This window comes from Sceloporus occidentalis, unplaced genomic scaffold (assembly GCF_023333645.1).
Source record: "Sceloporus occidentalis isolate IW3139 unplaced genomic scaffold, rSceOcc1.0.p SCAF_2, whole genome shotgun sequence".
NCBI lineage: Eukaryota > Metazoa > Chordata > Lepidosauria > Squamata > Phrynosomatidae > Sceloporus > Sceloporus occidentalis.
In genome coordinates, this window is record NW_028316982.1 from 74,449,570 (window position 1) to 74,468,274 (window position 18,705).

At 41.8% G+C, this 18,705-nt stretch overlaps 1 protein-coding gene across 3 annotated transcripts in view; it reads right to left on the reverse strand.

Annotated features, from left to right (window-relative positions):
- The window catches only part of RAB11FIP2 (RAB11 family interacting protein 2), a 51,236-nt gene that overhangs the window by 30,127 nt on the left and 2,404 nt on the right, over positions 1–18,705 (reverse strand). For all 3 annotated transcript variants that reach the window (XR_016280059.1, XR_016280060.1, XM_089510020.1), the window contains exons 2-3: positions 7,772–8,214; positions 829–1,297 (exon numbers count right to left, since the gene is read on the reverse strand). Coding sequence is in view for 1 of the 3 variants with exons in the window: in XM_089510020.1 (XP_089366146.1) it covers positions 829–1,297; positions 7,772–8,214 (912 nt within the window). In the remaining 2 variants the exon portion in view is untranslated. The remainder of the gene's footprint in view (positions 1–828; positions 1,298–7,771; positions 8,215–18,705) is intronic.

Here is an 18,705-nt window from a genome sequence, read left to right on the forward strand (position 1 = left end):
TTTATATATCAAAAACAGACTTTTAGCCTAGTGTCTGTTTTAATTTCTTCCCCACTTCTCAGAAGGCAAAATGATATAGATACATAGCACAAGGTGCAGAAGATGGCACTTTTCTCTGAGATATAGGGCATATTCACAATTATCAGGTTCTCATTCTTAAAAAAAATTAGTATATAGATGCAATCTCACAAACTTTGCAGTAAAATAAACTTATATTTGACATGAAAAGGTTAAACATATCCTCATTTTACAACAGCGATGGGAAGCCTATGCTAATACAATGCCCAGATTCAAAACAATCCATTTCGTATCACATTTTAGTCCTTTCAGTAGCTTCCAAAGACTAAGTTGGTTCAAATCTAATACCAAAATCATTTTATTTCAACACGTGTACAGGCCTTTTGCTCAAATACTTCCTTGCCTCCTCTGCTGATGTACTTCAATTTATTCTCACTTCCAATTTAATTTATAATCTAATTGTAAAAGATGGTTCAACAATTAAAGAAAGGTACAAACAAGAAAAGTTACCTTGATTCTAATATTTGATATAAGAGGCACACTATTTAGTGGAACTTGAGCATCCACGGATTTTGGTATCCATGGGGGGGTCTTGAAACCAAACCCCAGCGGATACCAAGGGCCCAATGTACATCTGAAGTTAAGTAATATTTTTTACAATGTTTTAAAAACAAAACTACAAACTATAGTATTAATGAAATAAAGCACAATAAATAAATAAAGATTTCATATAAATAAATAAATAAATAAATATTTTTATTTATTCATTTAAACTGAGTCCAAGATACTATATCTAAATTCAGAACTTACCTATAAGACGGCAGCATACTGGTTGGCTTGAAGTTTGTCATAAACGGATTAGTTGAATCAAAATCAAAACTGTCCTGATGATTTTCTCCCAAACAACTGGGTGATTTCAAATCAGTGGGGCCATCTGATCCTCCGTTGCTAAGTCTATCTGACCGCTTACTATCTTTTTTCCCAGTCACTCTTTCAAAGAGACTAACTTTTTCTTTTTTCTCTCTTTTAATGTCTTTTTTTAATTCTGTAGGTTTCAAAAACAGACCTATGTTTTGGTCCCATGATACAGGGCTTTCTTCAAATGGATTCTTCTGCCTTGGCAATGTGGCAAACTTTTGAGGCAATGTAGCACTCACATTTGTAAAAGGATCATTTTGTGCTCCAAAGGCTGAGTCACTATCATCAACTGTACTGTTGAGCTGATTCACTTTACTTGTATCTGCACTTAATGTCCGTCTGTGTGGAGATTTTAGATTTCCTGCAAACAATTTTGTTATCAGTATACAACCAGGGAGACATTATCAAATTTGGTGATACAAGAAGAAACAGCTTTCACGTATAACTTTCAGATGAACTGTTGTTATATTATTTTTAAAACATCAGTATGATCCAGCCATAGCTAAACATTTTCAATTTCCTTTGATACTAATGCAAAGATATCAAGACACATTTAAGATTTCCACTGATATGCCAGTCTACGTGAAGGATTTCTTGTAAATTTGTATATGCCCTGAAGTAGTCTCTGGCATGCTGTCAGAAACTAATTTCAGACCAAAGTGGATACTGACATGAGCTTTAAAAAAATGGCAAAAACATAATTATTAAGTAGTCCAGACAATTCTTGATTTCATTTATATACTATAATTCATCCAAGGAGCATGAGATAGATAGATAGATAGATAGATAGATAGATAGATGATAGATAGATAGACAGACAGACAGACAGACAGAGCTCTGTTCTCACAATAGCCTTCCCTCAGTTGGAGGTCAAGCTCAAAACAAACGGACCAAAATCACTCAGGACTACACTGTCAAATGGTAATTTATATTTGGGACTAGCTTGGAACCACTACAATGGAGTGGGCAAATGTAACGGGGTCAGTTTTACCAGAGGTGAGTGCCACCACCCTGTTTTCAGGTATAAATAAGGCAAAATTCACAACTGGAAGTGACGAAAGGTGTAGAGGGGTTTAAAGGTGTTTCAAGCGAATCAGCCACTACTGGAAATCTCCAGGAGCAACAACTGACCTTTTCCAGACTTTCTTTACTAAAAAAAACATTTTGGAATACAAGTGTTTGTAGAGTCACAAAATGACTTTGGGGACTCCATGCAGGCTGCAGCTTGCTCATCTCTACTTTGTACTATATCATGGTTCCCATCTTTGGGTGACATCTTCAGGATCACTATGAAACTACAAAAGTAGGTGCTTCTTTTGGTCTCATTATTCAGCATGTCTGGTGGGAATGCAAGATTAGTTGATACTCATTCTTACTGGATGCTCCTTGACTCTCTGAACATCCTTTCTTAACTAGACAGGAGGTGCAAATATGGTACTAGTCCCTGTTGTTATGTGTCTTTAAATCATTTCCCACTTATTATGATCCTTTGGCAAACTTATTATGGGGTTTTCTTGGCAGGAGTAGTTCAGAAGGGGTTTTTGTTTGTCCTCCTCTGAGGCTGAAAGATTTGTCCAAGGCCCATGGATTTTCATGGCAGTACAAAAATTCAAACCCTGGTCTCCCAGAGTCCTAGTCCATATCACTACACCACAGTGGTTCTCACCAGTCCCTAGCACACTGGGGGAAAAACCAACTGGTTCACCACATCAGATAACTTAAGAAGCACTGATCTAAACAGCTGCATTTTGTTTTATGTTTAGAGTAAGCAAAGGGGAGCTGTCTGGATGCTGACCCTAACAGGGTCATAGGCTTCTTTGCCCTACACTGAAGTTTTCTCCACCTGTAATTTAAAATGCCAACAAATGATCTAACACAGGAAAATAATACCCTTTTGAAAACATAAATTACAGGTATGTGGGTTTCCACAGTATAAATATTGGGTGTAAGCCCTCAAACCCTTAAAAAGGGATTCCAGATTAAAACAGCTCTCCTGAATTTACTTTACAATAAAAATGAAAAAAGGACTTAACTCCAACTATGGTCTCTAAAAGAATACGTGGTTTAACCCAGAAAGATGGAATCATAGAATCGTAGAGCTGGAAGAGACCACAAGGGCCACCCAGTCTAATCCCCTACCATGCAGGAAATCTAAATCAAAGCATCCCCAACAGATGGCCATCCCGCCTCTGGTTAAAGACTTCCAAAAAAGGAGACTCCACTACACTCTAAGGGAGTGTATTCTACTGTCGAACAGCCCTTACTGTCAGGAAGTACCTCCTAATGTTGAGGTGGAATCTCTTTTCCTGTAGCTTGCATCTATTGTTACAGGTCCTGTTCTCTGGAGCAGCAGAAAACAAGCTTGTTCCCTCCTCAATATGACATCGCTTCAAATATTGAAACAGGGCTATCACATCACCTCTTAACTTTATCTTCTCCAGGCTAAACATCCCCAGCTCCCTAAGTCGTTCCTCATAGGATATGGTTTCCAGACCCTTCACCATTTTAGTCGCCCTTGTTTGGACAGGTTCTAGTTTCTCAATATCCTTTTTGAATTGTGGTGCCCAGAACTGGACACAATATTCCAGGTGAGGCCTGACCAAAGCAGAATATTTACAATTACTTCTCTTGATCTAGACACTATACCTTTATTGATGCAGCCCAAAATTGCATTGGCCTTTTTAGCTGCTGCATCACACTGTTGACTCATGTTCAACTTGTGGTCTACTTGGACTCCCAGATCCCTTTCACACATAGTCTCGTTCAGCCAGGTGTCCCCCATCCTATATCTGTGCATTTCATTTTTCCACCCTAAGTGCAGTACCTTACATTTCTCCATGTTGAATTTCATTTTGTTAGCTTTGGCCTAGCTTTCTAGTCTATTCAGGTCATTTTGAATTTTGATCCTATCCTCTGGAGTATTAGCTATTCCTCCTAATTTGGTGTCATCTGCAAATTTGATGAGTATGCCCCCAATTCTGTCATCCAAGTCATTGATAAAGATGTTGAATAGCACTGGGCCCAGGACAGAGCTCTGTGGGACCCCACTGGTCACTTCCCTCCAGGATTTGATGATAGGGAATCATCAAATTAGTATGCAGTTACAGACTGCCAAAATAAAGCTGCTTCAGGTCTCTTTGGAAGTATGCTGTTTAAATGATGCATGCATCCTAAGAATCCGGAAGTTGCACCAAAGCTGCACTCCAGTGCTTAGGAATGGAGTGTGGCTTTGGCGCGACCTCCGGACTCTTAGGACCCATGCATCATTTAAATAGCATACCTCCAAAGAGACCCAAAGCAGCTTTATTTTGGCAGTCTGTAACAGGCCAAAGTGATCGGATGCATACCATAATGTACTCTGTTGTACAAGCATCACAAACTAACCTATATCATATTATTAATGGAAAATCACTTCACTGAAAACATCTATATATAACAGATACACCATCATACAGCAGCAGTTCTAAGGTCTTTTGACTTTGCAAGGCCTTTAACAGCTAGTTCCTTGTTTCATCAAGAGTAAGCTCTTGAATCTAATTTATGTAAATGTTGACTTACCACTCAGCAATTGTTTCAATGGGTCTGCCCTAGACTTTGTAGAAAATTCACAAATAGATTTAGGCCTTTGGGTTCTGCTAACTATTTTAAAATTTGTAATATGGTTATTAATTATTGCTTTACTCATGGCTGTTTTACTTTTACTGTATTTTAATAGCATTTTGTGAAGTACTGTAATCTGAACATTTCCAACTGAAGGACAGCATACAAACCTTTTTAAAATAAATAAATAAATAAATAAATGTGAAGCAAAACTAAGCATAAACATCATGTGGCATATCCAGAGTTTGGAAATAATTACAGTTGGCCCCCCACATTTGCAGCTTTTACTTCCTTGCGGATTTGATAATTCACAGATTTCAGTAATATTGTCTCTCTGAGAATATCTAGGTCCACCAGGGTGACTCTTTGGTCAAAATCCACCAGAGGCTGCACTGGAGGACCTAGAGACTCCTATAGGGGATACTTTTCTAGGCATTTGTAGGTCCTACAGCAAAATTCTATGGTCAAGCTCTGACAGATGTTGACCACAGACTTGCTCTGAAGAACCTAGAGATTCCTAGAGGAGATTCCAATAGTGTTTTGTTTTTGGCTATCTTTTTCATTAGTGTCTAGATTCCCCAATTAACACTGATGTTAAACATATGCTTTAGTGAACTTCGTTATTAGAATTCATTAAAGTGGGTGCCTCTCACTTTATCAGATTCAATAAAAAAGGAAGACATGCTGCCTCAGGAAAAAATGGTATTAGAACTGGAGAAAGCAGATCCCATGGCTTTGCTGATAGACAGGCTGGAGGATGGAGAGAGAGAGAGAGAGAGAGAGAGAGAGAGAGAGAGAGAGAGAACTTTTCTGGAGCACAGACCAGAGCAGCAGAAGAAAGACCAATAAGATAATGTACCGTATATTCCGGCATATAAGACGACTGGGCGTATAAGACGACCCCCAACTTTACAACTTAAAATAGAGTGTTTGGGATATATTCACTGTATAAGACCACCCCTCTCTTCCATGATAAGTCAGAAAGGAGCTGAAGGCACACAACAACAACAGCAGCAGCAGCAGCAACAGAGGAGAAAGAGGGGGGAGGAGAAAAAAGGAGAAGGAGAAAGAAGAAAAGGAGGAAGAGGAGGGAGACTCCACTACACTCTGAGGAAGGAGTGTGTTCCACGTTTGAAATAACAGCATACACAACATTATTTCACCTGCCTCGACAATTCCTCCCGCCCTTCCTCTTGGTGAATCTACACTTTAGAATTAATGCAGTTTGACACCACTTTAAGAGCTGCTGCTCCATCCTATTGGAAGCCTAGGATTTGTAGTTTTATAAGGTCTTATGCCTTCTCTGCCCAAAGAATGCGGAGGGGGGGGGTGCTCCAAACTATAAATCCCAGGGATTCTGTATGGATGGAGCCGCGGCAGTTCATGTGGCTCCTATTGGAATCAAAGCCCAGGAAGCTTTGTGCCAAATCGAAACGTGTTAGGCTGCAACTGCACTGCAGAAATAATCCAGTTTGACATCGCTTTAACTGCCCTGGCTCAGTGCTATGGAATCCTGGGAATTCTAGTTTTGTGAGACATTTAACCTTCTCTCTCAGCAAACTTTGGTGTGACAACAAACTACAATTCCCAGGATTTAATAGCACTGGGCCATGGCAGTAAAAATGGTAGGAAACTGGATTAGTGAAGATGCAGCCTGAGTTGGATCCAAGGCACACTGCAGAAATAATCCAGTTTGAGATTGGTTTAACTGCCCTGGCTCAGTGCTAGGGAACCCTGGGAATGATAGTTTTGTGAGACATTGAGCATTCTCTATCAGAAAGAGCTCTGGTGCCACAACAAACTACAATTCCCAGGATTCACTAGCACTGAGCCAGGAGAGTTAAAGTGGTCACAAACTGGATTATTTCTGCAGTGTGTTTTGGACCTTGGTTATTAAAAATGCTCAAGGGCCAATCCATACTGCAGAAATAATCCAGTTTGAGACCGCTTTAGCTGCCCTGGCTCAGTGCTAGGGAACCCTGGGAATTGTAGTTTTCTGAGAAAGAGCTCTGGTGCCACAATGAACTACAATTCCCATGCATCTGAGGAAGTATGCTTAAGTCTAGGAAAGCTGCCAACTTTTCTTTCAGTGAGTCTCAAAGGTGCTACAAGAGCTGTCTCTTTATCATCATCACCATTATTGTTATCATTGTTAAATCCAAATGCACCTGCAGAATTGGCAACACTGATATACTGTAGACTCATTCTCTGGGGCTGGGATCTGGAAGCGTGGAGGCAATTCCCTTGAAAAACCAGGGAATCCTGGGAATTGTAGTTTGTGAGGGTGGGGAGGGCGACCACTGTCTCTGATTGGCTGTTAGTGTGACTCCATCCAAACAGGATTCATTGCTCTGTAGCAAGCCTCGCTCTCAGGCTGGAGCCAAAATGGGCAAGTCACCAAATCTTCCCTGAAATAGAGCCAGGCACCGCTCGGAAAAGGAGGACAGGAGGGGAAGGGAGGGGAGGGAGCAAGGAAGGAAGGAAGAGAAGAAAAGAAAGAAAAAGGGAAGGAAGGAGGGAGGGAGAGAAAGAAGGAGGGGAAAAGAAAGGGAGGGAAGGAAGGAAGGAAGGGGAAAAAGTAAAGGAGGGAGGGAACGGAGGAGGACGCTCCTTTGCCTTTGGGAGAAGGCTTTGCTGCCGAGGGCTTTCTTTAGGACCCAGAGGCTTTCCTGCGTACAAGACGGGCCCCCAACTTTGGGGAAGGTTTTCCTGGGCTAAAAAGTAGTCTAGTACGCCAGAAAATACGGTATGTACTTGACTGTAAGTTGACCTCATATATAAACTGAGGGCAGAATATCTTGAAAACTCTGGGATGACAGTCAGCACACCATGACAGTCAACACCCCACTTACCTGCCACCACTGACACATCTCCTCTGAAGGCCCTGACATGGCCTCTGACATCAGATGGAGGTGTCTGATCCTTACCAGTAACAACAGGGACCTTCAGAGAAGTGTCAACTGTGGTAGGAGATAAATGGCATTTAGCCGCAGCGTCTCCAAGACAAAGTGGCGGGCACGTGCATAAACACCCACCCATCGCCACACCAGCCTGGGAATGATTCAAGGCTGGAACCAGGGGCATTGCCTTATCACAGGCATTGCCTTATGCCAGTATACTCTAATCTGCAGTTTCCTAAACACAAATTTCTTTGTAGAGTAAGTATTTAGTCTCACAAAGTTTCTTAAGGAATTGCCAGTAATTTTCATTGCTTACAAAAGACATCTATACTTACCACTCTCATCCACAGAACCAACAGACTCCAGCTGACGCCTGAAGAGGTATGTATTGCCAACTGTGCCTGACTTAATTTTTTCTAAAGTCACCTGAGGACCAATTAAATCAGACATTGAATGAGCTGAAGATAGTCGTTGAGGTCCCAAAAGAAAAGGCTTTTTTGGTTTTGATTTTAACTGTACTTCACTGAGGGAAGTTACAGTGCTAGTTTCTGGCATATGAGTACTTGGAATGATAGCAGAGGATGTATCCAAAAATGTCCCTTCAGTCTTGCGACCCTTCATTTTGTCCTTTAGCTTGGCAAAAGGAGATTTAGTCTTGTCCTTCATTGAAAGATCAAACATACTTGCTGTCATGTTGTTCCTCATAAATTGGATATTTACCTTTATCTCTCCTCTATCTTTAGTTCTCTTTCCTTGTTTGGATTCTAGATTAAACCACCTGAAAGAGAAAATAGCACACTTAAACTGCATAGAACTGCATCAAAAATCTTAAGTTCTGATTTTAGTTCTCACTACAGTGGATTTGTTACTTATGTAAGTTTTGATCTCCCATGCTCCTACTGGTTCAACAGATCTGCTCTAGTTAGAACTAACAACTGGATTTAAGCCATTATATTTACACCTTACTTTAACATAATTCACTCCTACTCAAAAAGTGTAGAACTACAATCAAGATACAAAATCTGTAAGTGTCAGTGGTTTTTAAAATCAAATTTAATTTTATAATCTTAACCCTTAATATTAAATGGCCCAATCTTCCTGCAATCCAAAGAGGTAAATTAAAATTGATGAAAGCTAAGATACTTTAGCTTTAGCAAATATAATTTAGCATGTATATAGCAGAGTATTCAGGGAACAATGCATACAAGATAAAGTAATAATAATTAAAAGAAACTGAAGCTACTAGACAGCATACATCTTAATTATAAATACTACATTTTACTGATACTGCTGTGTAAAATGTCTATATGCTAACTCCTATCTTCCTTTGATGTTCATTGTTAATTAAAAAAATATAACTTATTTCAATGGAACAAAATAAAGTTTACAGTCAGCTTCCTTAACAAAACATATAATAAATGTGCGCGTGCGCGCGCGCGCACACATACACACACACACTTCTTTTAGTAGTCTTCAAGTTAAGATGTCATTCCAAAACCAATATGACAACCAGGTATATCTAGATTACCTATTTCTATTTATAAAAGAAATAAATGAAAAACAATCTGTAACAAGTATGTAAAGGGATCTTACAGCACCTTTGAAACTAACTGAAAAATAGAAGTTAGTAGCATGAACTTTTGTAGACTTGAGCCTACATCCTCAGATGAGGATCTAAAGAATTTTCACTGTAATGATGCAGGCCTTAGAGTGCAATCAGAGTATTTGATTAAATCTCTTCTTCAGAATGATGAGGGCCACTGTGATTTCATTATTAGAATCTGGAAAAGCAGTGCAAACATAAAATCATAGGAAATGTGACTTAATAAAGAAATAAGTTTCCCAAATATAGGACACAAACAGTACAACATGAAAGCTTTTCAAAAAGAAAATATAGTACAGAAACAACCTTTTTTTAGAACTACAATAAAACACATACTACTACTTTTCATATTCAATTTTTATTTTTATATATTTTGTCAATTTTAAGTGTACTGTATACAACCCAACCCTACATATCTAGTAATAGTGCATTCCACCCCAGGACCTTGAGCAGCTACACTTAGCACCCCACTATAACCTAGAAAGGAAGCCTCTAGGGGTGCAGGGAGCAATTTCCAATTTAAGAAAAACTTACAGGGGAGTTATGAAATTGATTGCATACCCCTAGAGAGCAATAGAGGTCTTTTTAAGATAAAAGGGAGCACATTCATGTGCCAGTTGACAAGTGTCTCTTTGGCCTAAAGGGAGTAGGAATAACATGAACAATACCACCTTTTTGAGTATAGTATCCAATCACCATTAAAACAAACCTCATTTACTTCTTATAAGAGACATACTATAATCCACAGTTGTACACCCACATACCTGGAAGTAAGCTTAATTGAATTCAGTGGGATTTATTTCTTAGCAGACATGTATATGAATGAACTGTATAATCTGGTTCACTTTTTAACTTCCCCTATACTGAGTAGAAAAATGAGTAGAGCCAGATTTACAGCAGGTTGAGATTTCTCATGACAGCCAGTGATGCAGTAGTTTGAGCACTGGACTACAACTCTGGAAGACCAAAGTTCAAATCACCACTCAGTCATATAAACCTAGTGTGTGATCTTGGGCAAGCCACTCTCTCTCGGCCTCAGAGAGAAGCAAAAGCAAACCCCTTCTGAACAAATCTTGCCAAGAAAAACCCATGATAGGTTTGCCATAAGTTGGCAGCAACCCGAAGACATACAGCATCTACTTATTCCATAACATGTTGCCACACTCAACAATATCTAATCAAGAAGGAGACAATTATAAATAGGTTGGATGTTTTGATGGTACAAGAACACAAGGACCATAAATAAAGCCTTGGAGACAACCACCTGCTCCAGATCTGAACTAACAATTTCAATAACCCTTTTTTCTTTCTTTCAACATCTAATTATTTTTCATGCTCATGAAAAGGGAAACGGTTCTGAAATAAAAATATTTATGTGCCAAGCTATATTAGCTATTGTTTTCATTTCTTAAATCTTGTGCCAAAATGAAGATATTAAAATACATGATGGAGGAGCCCAGCACATAATACCACTGCCGCAAGAAACTTCAGTGCTACAAGAAACATCAGGTGATTTTTTTTAAAAGACATATGCTTTTTAAGCAAGAACCAACTGCAACTTAAAAGTGTTAACGTTCAAGAGGCTATTAGTCTGGGGCCTAATACATCATTAAAGCCACAACAGACTGGCAAACACATTTCCTCGATTAAAAAAAAGCCTGCATGTTGCATGCTCTGAAGTCTTCCTAGGAATTCTAGATCAGCAGGTATCCTTCATTTTTTGTACAAGAAAAAACACACACAGGGGAATTGCTGACAAGGTTCAGCATTGTGCAGAATATTAAATATCTTTTTTGTAATACTCTAGTGACTCTGAAGTCTGTCTCTTAGAGAACCATATGTACAGCTGTGTTGGAAGGAGGAAGCTATTAAATATATTAAAAACAAGAAATATTACCAATAAAGACACTTCATCAAATACTTGGATCTCATTTATCCCCAAGCTAAGCAACATTAAAGTTATATCAATGTTAGAAAGTCACTTTGGATATAATACCCCAGGTCTGTTAAATGCATTTGAAAGCAAGAGAACACTATTTAATAAAAATATATATTTATTAGCAGCTTTGAAAGAAATCAAGATTATATTATAAGGCGTCAACTTTAGTTTTATACAATGTCCTTATAATTCAGAACCATCATAGATTCCTGATTTCCACTTAAAGAAGTGAGACATTGGACTGCATGTTTCCAAATCTGTTGTGTTTGTTCAGATAACATACATACAGCACACATGTATAGAAGAAGCATCTGCAAACAATGTTTTACCTGCCTCTCAGATGTCTTGTCAAATTTATAATTAGCACAGTAATGAAATTTCCTTATTTTTTCCATCCATCAAGACAATTCATTTCTTGTACCAAAGACAGGTTGAGTCTCCCTTTTCCAAAATGCTTGGGACCAGAAGTGTTTTGAATTTTAAAATTTTTATTATTTGTGTATGTATTTATTTTTGGATTTCAGAATGCCTGTATTTGCATATATGTGAGATATTTTAGAGATAGGACCCAAGTATAAAGACAAAATTCATTTACGTTTCATATACATCATAAGTACATAGCCTACTGGTAATTTTATGCAACATTTAAAATAATTTTGTGCATGAAACAAAGTTCATGTACACTGAACTGTCAGAAAGCAAAGGTATCACTACCTCCGCCACCCATGAAAAAATCTTTGGTTTTTGAAATGTTTCGGATTTCAGAATGCCAGATAAGGGAGACTCGACCTGTACAACTGTTATATTTTCCTCTATCAATATTATGAAATCATTCTGCACAGGTTGGGGTCTATTACCAAAAGTCAGAGTAAAACTGCATAAGTATATAAGTGGACATCCATAGCCACAGCCGCTTTCACATTTCAAGAGTTAGGTATGGAGCTTTCTAGACAGCAACTTAAAAGAAAGGACAAATGAACAAAAGAAAAAAGATGTGATTTACCCACGACTAGTTGGTGCTATAGCAGCACTGTGTCAAACCTTGTGACAGTAGCAGTGAATTCTTGGGCTAACATTTTTAAAGTACATGTAGCATGGGGATCAGGATGATACAGCCCTAGTACAGCACATTGGCTTTCACATTACAACTGGAAGCTTACAAACACACAGTGTCTAACACAGGCAGAACATAACTGTACAATCTGTACATCGCAAACAGAAGTTTAAATAATGGGCACCACATATGAAGGCCTACAGACTAATGCAAAATCCATTGTGCAAACAGCAGGTTATACTGGAAAGGCCAATACAATACATGAAAAGAGATACCACTGCAACATTAGGAAGAACTTCCTGACAGTAAGAGCTGTTTAAGAGTGAAACACACTTTCTCAGAGAGTGGTGGAGTCTCCTTTTTGGAGTTTTTAAAACAGAGGTTGGATGGCCATCTGTCAGGAGTGCTTTCTGAGTTTCTCCATGACAAGAGGTTGTACCGGATGGTCCTTGCAGTCTCTTCCAACTGTGATTCTATCCCAATGTCCACTGTTTGTATATTCCAATATCTGCACAGGTTTAGCATCTTGTCCCAATACAGCTGACAAAATAGATAACTTTGCTCAAAACAGCTAGGCTTAATATTTTGTTATTATTATTTTCCTCTACCTTTGAGTGTGTATTTTATTTAACATCTGGATGCTCCAACACAGGGGTTGGCAACCTCCGGCCTGTGGGCTGGATGCGGCCCGTGGAGGCGGCAGGACCGGCCCCAGCCCGGTCCTGTTGCTGCTGTTGCCGCCGCCACCAAGGCCGCCACCTCCTCCTCCTCCACCTCCTCCTCCTCCTGGGCCGCACGAAAGGGCCAGTGGAAGTGGCCGCCACCTCCGCAGGCTCCCCCAGGGCCCTTGCAGCCCCAGGCCTCTCCCTCCGGAGGGAGGCCTGGGGCTGCATGGACCGAGAAGGGGCCCGCAGAAACGGCCTGCCGCCTCCGCGGGCTCCCCCGAGGGCCCTTGCGGCCCCAGGCCTCTCCCTCCGGAGGGAGGCCTGGGGCCGCACGGGCCGAGAAGGGGCCCGCAGAAGAGGCCTGCCGCCTCCGCGGGCTCCCCCCAGGGCCCTTGCGGCCCCAGGCCTCTCCCTCCGGAGGGAGGCCTGGAGCCGCACGGGCTGAGAAGGGGCCTGCGGAAGTGGCCTGCCACCTCCTGGGTTCCTCCACAGCCCTTGGAGCCCTTTCAGCCGAACGGAAGTGCCTGGGACGGGTGCCCAAGCCCTTCCCTTCGGCCTCCCTATCCTTTGGCCGGGGGTGGAGCTTCCACTGAAGCCCCGCATGCACACGCCTCCTCCTCCCTGTGGGGCTTCGGTGGAAGCTCCACCTCTGGCACGTGGCCCTACCCCTGGAGGGTGGAAGCTCCACCCCCCAGCTTCGGCCCCCCAGTTGTCTGAGGGACAGCAACCCGGCCCCCAGCTCAAAAAGGTTGCCTACCCCTGCTCCAGCATGACAGAGGGGAAGGGAACACTAAGAACTAACTCTTTTGTAATGCAGGAAATAATTACAAAGTGGATGGATACTGCACAAAAAGGGAGGTAACAAGTTATGTCGATGTTCGTCAGGACAGAGTGGGGGAGGAAGCACTGCTTAAATAAGAGCACAGAAATGAATGGAGTGGCCCTGTTCAGAGCACAGATTCGGACATGTCAAAACAATTTTACAATACTTTTTTACAAGTTTTCAACACTGTGCACATATTATAGTTCACCCTCCAAAAATATATATAGACTTCCAAATATATAGATTCTTAAAGCATATAGATGTCCCAAAGGGACACAGTTTTACTATGTCATTGTATTTAATGGGATTTGTGCATCCATGGATTTTGGTATGCATGGGGGGAGGTATCCTGGAACCAAATCCCAGTGGATATGAAGCACCCACTATAGTGGCAGAAACAGGAATACAGCAGCTTTCAGCATATGCAGAAAGCTGTGCGGGCAGAAGGGGCAGTGCATCCCATAGGGACGAATGGGTTGTGCGCCGTGGCGTGTGCGCGCTACCACAGTGCTGTGCTGCCGCATGCACCAGTCCCATTCATTTAAATGGGGCTCGAGCATAGGCGGTATTTGCTTTACGCAGGGGGGGGTCCGGAATGGATCCCCGCGTAAAGCAAGGGTGCACTGTACAAGGCAAGAGATGCTTTTACTACACTTGTACAATCATAAAACAGCAACAGATATACTAGGTATGGAGTACCTTTTCCTCACAACAAAATGTTGTGATTTAGCAAATACAGTATCTTTTTGACAGATGTATTACTTGCAGTGAAACACACTGATTCCCTATAGACTATTAGTAACACTGTACATAACACACATATGAAAAAAACCTTGTGCCTGAAGCACCCAGGTTATTTTCAGGTTGTAATCTAATACTGTATTATGAATATGGGAGTAAATCCCCCTGAAACTAAGGCCCTGTCCAGCTGGGCCTTTTAGCACGTACTGAGTACATGCTAGGGTTGCCAGGGACTGTCCTTTACAGACGCTCCCTAACCCTAGCATGTACTCCATACGTCAAAATGGTGGTGCCCTGTACAGATGGGTACCACCATTTTGAAGTGACGGCCGCACCGCGTCCAAACCGCACAGTGCGGCCGTTACGTGCTGGCCCCTTTCTCTCTCTCCCTGCCGCTGTCGAGATGTCCTTGGGGCCCCAAGGACACCCTTTTCCAGGCTATGGGGAAGCGGCATTTTGCTGCTTCCTCGAGGCCTGGAAAAGCGGCAGATTGAAGCTTCTAGGGCTGCCGCTGTGGCCGCTGAGGCCCAATCCGTCAGGGAAAGGGGTGGGTGCAGGCCGCCCCAAAGGGGTGGTCTGTATCCCTCCTAAGTCCCAATTTACCTATACTTAAACATGCAAAAGTTGCACGGCTGAGGTTCCCCAGGCTGATACCATCTAATCTACAATACAGAACATGCTGCTAGCCATAAATATATACATCAGACACAACAGTGACTTCCTGTACATTATTTTCAAAGCATACAAATATTAGATATTGGTAGTAAACAACGTCCTGGGAGAAAAACCAATCATGGAAATATACATTTTCTAACTTAAAGCTTTATGCATTGCCTCAGAGCCCTACTGACTGAGAGGTAATAGGCACATCCTTTGAATAATAGATATTTTTGCACAGATTTGTCTAATGAGGAACCCATACATTCTGCCACAATCTGTATAGTAGAAAGTACAACTATTCAACACACCAAGATGTTTGATTTCACCACCATCCCATGTGAATGATTATAACACACCAAAACACCTTCGTATGGCTGCACACAGCAGAAGATAATTGGTAGTAGTGGAAAGCTCTCCTTCAGGGAACCTTGTTTAGTTTTCGCAAGGCTAAAGAACGGCAGTATCCCCATTTGAAATTAGGTGATATAGCCAATTGGCTCTCTTTTTCAGTTGTATGTCTGCAACATAATGACGACATTCATACTACATTACACCTTGTTGTGGTGGCCTGCAATATGAAGAAACCTTTTCCCTGTGTACAGAGCCCTTTGCACAATCCATGATTGATCCCTTCTACTTGAACTGCTGTTTTAGCCAATGATTATAAATTTTGGAATAAGCCAAGATCTGAGGATGAATTATGATCTTGGATTGTTTCAAAATTGGCAACCACCTGTTTCTGCCACTACAGTGAGCCCTTGATATCTACTGAGGTCTGGTTCCAGGACACACCATGGATACTAAAATTCATGGATGTACAAACCCCATTAAATACACTGACACAGTAAAACGGTGCCACTTATATAAAATGGCAAATTGCCTTTGAGACTAACTGAAAGAAAGATGTTGGTAGAATGAGCTTTCATAGGCTTCAGTCTACTTCCTCAGATGCTTTTGGTGGAGTGAAGCCAGGGACTTCCACTCCACCAAAAGCATCTGAGGAAGTAGAGTGAAGCCCACGAAAGCTCATGCTGCCAACATCTTTCTTTCAGTTTGTCTCAAAGGTACTACAAGATCCCTCTACATAATGATTCTACAGACTAACATGGCTATATCTTTGAATTCTACCACCATAAAATGGCAAAATCAAGGTTTGCTTTGGGAATCGATATAATTTTTGAATATTTTAAAGCTGTGAATGCTTGAATCCATGAATAAAGAATCGGGGATATGGAGGGCTGACTGTAATATGTACACAGTGCTGAAAACTTGTAAAACGTATTGTAAAATTATTTTGAGATGTCTGAATCAGTGCTCTTTACTGAGCCACTCCGCTCATTTCAGTGCTCTTATTTAAACAGTGCTTCCTCTCCCATTCCACCCTAAGTACAAAATGGAAGTTATCACCAATTAGACAAATGTACTATGGAAGAGCAAAGGGGTGCCTGTTCATTATTATTAAGTTGATATATAATATAGTGCGCCCGCTGGAAACCGCACTGGAAGAACTTGCGCTGCGCACCGGAGACACTAATGGTGTGCACGTGCAGCCGCATCACTGTGCCGCTGCAAGTACGAATCCCATTGGCTTTAATGGGGCTTCAGCTTACGTGCAATTTCTCTTACGCGGGGGGGGGGGGGGCGCAGGCGTCCAGAACAGATCCCCGGCGTAAGGGAAGGGACTACTGTACTCAAATAGAACCATTTGAATAGGGAGATGTTGCATGCACAATTCTGCATTTGAATTTTAAAAATTGTTAGTCTTCTCATTCATCAAAGGGACAAAAAAGGAAGTAATGTAGTACAGTGGGCCCTCCCCTTACATTCTAGATCCCCCACGTAAGTGTAAATCCGTGTATGCTCATGTCCCATTGGAAATAACGAGGTGCATGCACACACCATTATTTTTATCGCCACATAAGCTGGAAGCCATGTATAGTGCACCCACGTATGGCACGAGTGCACTGTAATAGCTTTGAACATACCAAATGAAACTCAATACACTTGTCCCTCCATATTCACTAGGGTTAGGGGCACAAGACCCCCCGTGAATATGGGAAAGCCGCAAATAACAAAAACACCATGTTTTTACCTGAGAGGACACCTCTCTAGGAATCTCTAGGTCGTCCAATGCAACTCTGTGGTGAACATCCAACAGACACTGACCATAGAACTGCTCTAGAGGAGCTACAAAGGCCTAGTGGAGTATTCTCTCTAGGAATCTCTCGGTCTTTCAGTGCAACATTTAGTTAAAGTTGACTATAGAGTTGCACTGGAGTACCTAGATATTCCTAGAGAGAACATATTAATCAAATCTGTGAATAAGCAAAGCCGCAAATATCAAAGCCGTACATATGGAGGGATGAGTGTACATGTATGATTTAATACTCCACTTGAAGCTGTGTGATCTGCTTCCTAGTTTCACAGAATAGAACAGGATATAAAAAAAACAACTACTGCAAAGCAGTGCCGCACACACCATGCTTTTGTCAATTCGTTTCCACAATATATATAATGGTTTTGAAAATGACTAATCACTTATCTCTAATAAAATGATTTTGATTATACCATTTTGTCCTACTGTGCATGAATATGTAGACATGTGCCTACAAGTCGTCTGTTGACTAGTGACCCATGAACTTCATAGGGTTTTCTTAGACAAGAAATACTTAGAGGTAGTTTTGCCAGTTTCTCTGAAATATAGCTACAGCATCTGGTATTCCTTGGCAGTCTCCCATCCAAGTACTAACCAAAACTCACCCTGCTTAGCTTGCAATATCAGGGAGAATCTGGTATCACTACAGTATTTGGGTCCATTGCACTGTATGCTTTCTTGAGTAAGTAATTCTGGAGGTATCCAGACCGGCACTTTGCACCGGCCTGGACACATGCTAGGGTTGCCTCGGGGCGTCCTTTCCAGATGCCCCGCAGCTCTAGCACCTAACGACAGCGTTGTAATGGTGGTGCCCTGTCTACATGGGCGCTGCCATTATGACGTTACAGCCGCGCTGCCTCCAAATGGAGCGGCGCGGGCGCCGCCGCAGGGCGCTTGTGGCGCCCTTTTAGCGGTGCCGGAAGGAGCTCCGTTTTGGAGCTCCTTTCGCTGCTTGTGTCGCTGGCGCAGCCTTTACACGGCTGGGCCAGAGACACAAAAGAGAAAGGGGCCAAGCGGCCCCTTTCTTTGCCTCCCCGCCGCTGTTGGGGTTTGAGCATCTGCGGACGACATTGTCCCCAATGGCAGCATGTGCACATAGCCGAGCTGCCATTAAGGACAGCCCCATTCTCCCCAGTGGCGGCACGTGCATGCAGCCACCATTGGGAACAACAGGGGCTTACTTGAAGTCCTGTTGTCCCTAATGGTGGCATGGCTGCATGCACATGCAATCACTGGGACAATGGGGTTGAGCATCCACAGATTTTGGGATCCGCGGGGTGGTGGTGGTCCAGAGCATATCCTCCATGGATACTGAGGTCCCACTGTATAGGAACAAGTTTATCATGTTGAAAGCTAGAATGCTGATGATGTATGGATGAATGAGGAATAGGGTTACCCAATAAAAATGCATAGAATTTTTTATTATAGTAATACAGTATGCCCTTGCTATCTGCAGGGGATCTGTTCCGGACCCTGCTCCCCCCTCTTCCCCACAGATAGCAAAAAATGTGGGTCCTTAAGTCCTATTCTTTTCAATAGACGAACGCTCTTGCTTGCACTGCCACGTGCGCATGTGTCCATTGAAAAAGCCAGGGCTTGTCTTCGGCAGAAGCTGAAACTGCAAATGGC